The 6,000-nt window shown below is 50.9% G+C and overlaps 2 protein-coding genes across 2 annotated transcripts; one reads left to right on the forward strand and one right to left on the reverse strand.

Moving 5' to 3' along the window:
* Positions 1 to 260: 260 nt before the first annotated feature.
* On the reverse strand, positions 261 to 1,636 carry GLOTRDRAFT_41432 (uncharacterized protein; the record flags this gene model as incomplete). Its single annotated transcript, XM_007867363.1, has 6 exons — positions 261 to 542; positions 605 to 823; positions 915 to 1,102; positions 1,158 to 1,296; positions 1,319 to 1,405; positions 1,463 to 1,636. Coding segments are annotated over 6 exons (1,089 nt in total), but the record flags the coding sequence as incomplete, so codon positions are not given.
* A 509-nt stretch (positions 1,637 to 2,145) lies between these two features.
* Positions 2,146 to 4,716, forward strand: GLOTRDRAFT_116112 (phospholipase D/nuclease). The gene is made up of 13 exons (XM_007867856.1): positions 2,146 to 2,200; positions 2,252 to 2,545; positions 2,609 to 2,750; positions 2,803 to 3,003; positions 3,055 to 3,063; positions 3,119 to 3,199; positions 3,249 to 3,389; positions 3,443 to 3,649; positions 3,708 to 3,890; positions 3,945 to 4,055; positions 4,110 to 4,346; positions 4,397 to 4,513; positions 4,572 to 4,716. The coding sequence occupies exons 1-13, from the start codon at positions 2,175 to 2,177 to the stop codon at positions 4,602 to 4,604; spliced, it is 1,782 nt and encodes a 593-aa protein (XP_007866047.1). The 5' UTR covers positions 2,146 to 2,174; the 3' UTR covers positions 4,605 to 4,716.
* The last annotated feature ends 1,284 nt before the right edge of the window (positions 4,717 to 6,000 follow it).

The raw sequence follows: 6,000 nt of genomic DNA on the forward strand, positions 1-6,000 counted from the left end.
AGACTCGGCGAACAAAGCAAATGTCTTACATCGAGAAATATAGCCCTGTTGACCACCTCTTATGAAAGCACTAGCCATCAGATTAAAGAGATCCATGGTAGAAATCCCAGTTCTATAGTCCTGCTGCCTCATCCGAAGACAGCCCCGTCCGAGCCTGGCTAAAATCCCAGAGGCGGATAGACGCATCAAGAGGAAACGGATGATATACCAACCGCTTTGTCACCTCACGCTCATCATCGCTCCCGTCGTCAGAAGAGGAGTCAGACGAGGATCCCTCCATGGCAACGTCGACATAGCGAGATTCCGCGTCGTGATGGAAGTGCCTTGATCCTGAAACCGATAGCAGTAGTGGCTGCGTAGGGTGGAACCCCACGGACCCGACAGCATCTGAGAATACTGAGAACTGGAATTGGAGGTACGTTGGACCGGTATAACGTACCATCATGCGCATGAAACCGTAGCGTCGGCTTGGCTTCTGGTGGACCAGTCGCACTCGATTCCGCGGAATCGTCGTTGACATCGAACACAGATACGTCTCCATTCTAGCGTGCGCTCGTAATGAATGCCAAAAGCAATACTCAACCAGCCGCGGTTACGGACTCACTTGATCTCCGCTAGACAACCACCGGCCGCTCAAGTCACTGTCGAACCGTAGCTTCTGATTGGTCATTTCGTCGCGTGCGCGTGTCGCACCCTTAGCATCTCCGTAGCGAAATACTTTCAGCGGTGTACTAATGTCTCCGCGGAGATCCCAACTGTAGATGCAGCAGTGCCGGCGGAAAGAGGCGTACAGTATATGGGGGCTCGTAGCGTTAAATTGCAGCTATTGGACCACAACGCATCCGACCGGCGTACCACCAGGAAGAATGAGATTTTTCGGAAGAAACTTTACACAGAGTTGAGTGTTTACAAACCTGAGTCACAGCGGCTCGCACGCCGCCGCCAGCGCTGTCAACGCCCGGGTATCCTATAGGAGTGCCATTGCTATCCTCCGTAAAGAGGGCGATGTTGGAGGTGTAGGAGCTAGACGGAGTGAGCGATCCCGCAGCGAAGTAGGTATCGGAGCCATAGCTGGGAGCAAATGCAAGAGAGGATATTATCCCTACCCCGCTGGTGAGGCTGGGTCTAACGCGGTGGGGCGACATGACAACACGAACCTTTCAATCCGTCTTTGGATTTTTTAGAAGGGGTGGTATGCAGGCGAGAGCCTTCTCCTGGGGAAACCACGTCGAAGACCTCAATAGCATCTTCGAACCCACAGTAGAGTCTAGAAGAATTCCGCCAATCAGCAGATAGCTTGTCCCGAAAGATATGTCACCTGCTTGTTTGCATAAAGATTGAAAGCAAGACTGTGTGGTGCAATCTGTCTCTCACGATGATCTACAACCTTGTACGATGCTCGGAGCTGTCGTATGATGGCCCATCAATATACGAGTTGTGTTTAAAAGCCACATTAATTTACCCTACCATCACTAGCGTCGATTAGTTTTACGGGACATTCTCGAACCGAGGCAACAAAACAATACGAAGCAGGGTTGCGTGGGGACGCAGAAGGATACCAGATATAGTCAAGAATCGGAGCAGCTTGTTCGATCAAGCCAGACCTCGGATTATTGTGGTTTTCTTGAGGTTCTCCAGAAGACACCACAGAAGTGACAGGGTCGGGATTGCTTCAAAATTTCCTTCCATTGAGTGTCGACGAATACAGACAACACCGCGGAACTTACAACTCAATGAACTGGAAGCTTCGGTTTTCGCACTGTGCCAATGCTACAGAGCCGTCTGGACACCTTACCACACGTTAGTAATCTGTAAGTTATGCTGTCCAGGGAACAGCTACCATTTGGCCATCCGGGGGAAATTACGGCCTAAATCGTCGTTATTCTTGAGACCTGTCGTGAACGATAGCGTGGGTGCTGTTGAGCAGTTATACACGGGATAAGTCCATGCTCGTTCATCTCCAGTACCGATGTTCATCGCGACTCTAAAATCGCGAACAACCTGTGTGGCAAAGAGGATCGAAGGATCAGAGGAACCGGCCCACAAGTTGAAACCGAACCAAATACGAGCAAATAACGCGTTCGTGGCACGCAGTACGTAATGAAGCCTCGTGCGCCACAGCTTCATTTAGCACTCCTCTCACCACTACAACCAACATCTTCGCTGCCACTGAAATGTCTGACGACGAGGATATACGACGGTAAGAGCTAACACACACAGATTTTCTTCAACTTACACACCCATATCCAAGTGCAATTGCTCTCAGTCTCGGGGAGCAGGAAAGACCTGTCAGCGTACCTGAAGACGATGAGGAGGCGCAGTTTCAGGAGGATCTTCAACGAGCTTTAGAAGCCTCAAGAGCCTCTATAGGGACTGCTGCAAAGCCTAATCCAGCAGCCCAGGCCGCGTCGGCGTCATCGTTTTTGTCCGAACGTGCACAGCTGGAGAAAGCTCGGCTCGAGCGTCAGAAACGGTTGCGCGGGGATACGGGATCCGCTGAGGGAGAGGGTAGTCCAAGTTCATCCAGTGCGCCCCCCGCAAAGAGGCAACACGTTTCCTCTTCTCAGTTGCGTGGAAATGCCGACACTCGTGCTTCATTTCCCCGCAGTGCGACCGGAATGGCATATACTGCTCCCAGCGGGAGTGAACCTTTGTTCTGGGACGGAGAGCTGAGACAAACTGCCAATAAGCATGTTGATCCCAAGAAGGACACGCAACCTACTTTCAGGCTCTCTGAGATTATTGGGAAAGTAGGTGATCGCTTAACTCAATCCGACAGGATGCTTCATATTGTGCCCACAGAAGTCGGAGTTATCGTTTGCGCTTGTATCCTCGTACGCGTTGATGCTGCCATGGTTATATGAGTTCTTCAATCCTTCAACGCCGGTTATCCTTGTCGCGCAACCGGATCACTCAGGCCATGAGAGCATCCGCAACGTCCTGCCGAACTGGGTTATGACTACACCATTCTTGAGGAACGGGAGAGGCTGCATGCATATCAAAGTTCGTCGATCTGCATGATTCGAAATCTCTTATGACCAACTTTCTCATCAGTTCATGCTCGTAAGCTTACCATTACTAGGGCTCTATCCGTCCATCCGACTGAAGTCCCCGGTAGCTCTTCTACAAGACTGGAAGACTACGAGTGGTAGTCACGACCGCCAACTTCGTAGATTTTGACTGGCGAGATATCGAGAATGTGCTTCCCTTCTGCTGATTGACGTCGTAGGTAACTAACAGATATCCAGACCGTATGGTTACAAGATATACCTCTCCGATCATCCCCTATTCCCCACGATCCCAAAGCAACTGACTTTCCGGCCGCTTTCGAACGAGTCCTGAAGGCTCTGAATGTCCGCGCCGCACTGGATAACATGCTCAAGACCGATGTAAGCCGTCCATTGCATCGTGAGCGGCGTCTGACCTCATCCGGGACGAACAGCATCCAAATCTCCCTGTCAAGTCCATACAGGACATCCGATGCCGATGGGACTTCTCTAAAGTCAAAGTGAAACTCGTTGCTTCGTTAGCAGGCAAACATGAAGGGTGGCCGAGCCTTATCCTGACGGGCCATACAGGCCTAATGAAAGCCTTGCGTGACCTCGGACTGCACGCGCCAAAGGATAAGGACGTTGTCCTGGAGTGTCAAGTGCGTGTCATCGTTTCGTGCGAGTCAGGCTGCTTTACTCATTTACGATTATTGCTAGGGCTCGAGTATCGGGACATATTCGACGCAGTGGATGAATGAGTTCCACTGTTCGGCTCGAGGAGACTCGGCCGAGGAGTGGCTTGACCAGCCCAAGAGCAGGCGAGCGAAACTGCCCTGGCCGCCTGTAAAGATACTGTTCCCTAGTTTGCAGACGGTTCGGCAGAGTGTATTGGGAGAGAACGTGATTGTGTCCATTATTTTGAGGACCATCGTAACTGACACTAGACGGAATTAGGGAGGAGGAACGATGTTCTGTAGGAGAAACCAGTGGGACGCCGCCAAGTTTCCTAGAGAGTTGTTTCACGACTCTCGGAGCAAGCGCGGGGGCGTGCTGATGCACACCAAGGTAACTTCCACTGAACGTCCCTTCAGACTCGGAAAGTTCATTCATGACAAATAGATGATTATCGCGACTTTCCGAGATAAAAGCCAGTCAACGCTGGCTAGTTCTTCCAGAGGAAAGCAGCGACCTCTAGACGTGGACTCTGGAAGCGAGACCGAAGACAGTGACATCGTCGAAGTGGACCCCTCAGATGCAAAGCGAGATTATGCCGGATGGGCCTACGTGGGCTCTCATAACTTCACACCTTCAGCTTGGGGCACTCTATCAGGTTCCGCGTTCACTCCTATACTGAACGTAAGTACGGTTGCTCATTCAGCAAAGCTCTGATGCTGACAGGATGGCAGATTACGAATTACGAGATGGGGATTGTGTTCCCAATTAAGACGAGTAAGGACGTTGATCGCGTCGCAGCTTGGGAGCGTCCCCCTTGCAAGTATGAGTCGGGTAAGGACGTGCCATGGGTTAGTCGTCCCGTGCCTCTAATGCTGCTCCCGCTAATTCCATCATACGTGTCGTAAGATGCAAGACGAATCATCGATCCTGGCTGACTAGTCCATCCATTTCTGTTTTCCGCGGTTTGGATACTGTTTCATTTCCTTGTTCGCTAGATCAGAATCAAACTCATCGCATTTACGGCGCCCATGTTCTACCGTGATACGACGAGACAGGTTTATTATCAAGCACGTCGGCTCAACATGCTCCCCTGCCACTCTCATGCCTGTCGCCGAAATTGACTGGATGAAACGCTATCCCACCTCTAATGCATCCGACGTTCGCAAGTTCGTAGTAAGTAATTCCAGTCTCCAGGCCGCGGCTGCGTGGAAGGAAAGTTCGTGTGGTGTGCTTTGAGCGCTTTCGCCGGTTAAAACGTCATGGACAGAGCTTGTTACTGTCAGCTTTTACTTGCCTAAGGACAGTCCTCGCTCCTTTATCTTTCTGTGCTTCCCTGGCGGTGGACATACAATCAATCTCGGATTGAGGGCACCGGTGCCGCCTGACAGGTACTCGAGCTAATGATAAATGGGGTTAGCTGCATCGCCTTCGTGATGGGTAGTTATATCGGTCTGGTACTACATAGACGCCGGTTTAATGTCTATCTGCAATGAAGGTAACTTTACGTTGGGTCATAAGTTTCTACCCACGTCTAATATCTCTCACCATTGCGCAGTGCCACGAAACTCAGGTGCAAATGGATGAGGTGTGGCTGTGGCTGTTGCTAGTAGTATACTGACAGGACCATTAATATATTCCTGCACTGATGCCACCGCCGTTAACGTTGATGGGCTGTCCGCAGGTTGCTTCGACTGCTGGACCCTGTTGGATCGAGCTACGATCCGTATGATGGGCGCGTAGATTTTTGATATTTCCGGATTTGCAGTCAGTGACGTTCCCTCCCAAGCATGGCTTTATAAGAGTCTTGAGTTGTAACGTCCTTGGTGGCTCTCTCACAGGCTGCACCAGCGCGTGCCAACCGCGAGGAAGTCATGGCGCTTTCGCTGCAGAAGGTATGCCATCTGGTCATCACTGCTGGTGTAAAAGTGACATGTGCATTGTAGGAAGAAGTGCTGTGGCTCTGGGTATGTTTATAGGTGTCTCATGTCCTATTGTTGTCTGAATATCTCAGCTTTCCAGCGTAACTTATGGTGAGCGTCGATGCTTTCCCATGAAAGGACCATTAGGCTCAAGAGGTCGCCTAGGATTCTACACGGCGGTCTTCGTGATTTGCGTGTATATCCTGTTGTCCCAACGGGCTAAAGATTCAATAAACAAAAATCTGCTAGTCGTGATAGTATTGTTGTATATATCATCCACTCATCCCCAAGATTTCAGTCCGTATTCTCTTTACGGCCGGAACCAAGCAAATTCGCATATTGAGAGCGCAGGCTTAGAGAAGCAATCCGTAGGTATTCAGGCAGGATAGGCTTCTCTGCGCTGCCCTCCCCCCCCC

Source organism: Gloeophyllum trabeum (assembly GCF_000344685.1).
Source record: "Gloeophyllum trabeum ATCC 11539 unplaced genomic scaffold GLOTRscaffold_00006, whole genome shotgun sequence".
NCBI lineage: Eukaryota > Fungi > Basidiomycota > Agaricomycetes > Gloeophyllales > Gloeophyllaceae > Gloeophyllum > Gloeophyllum trabeum.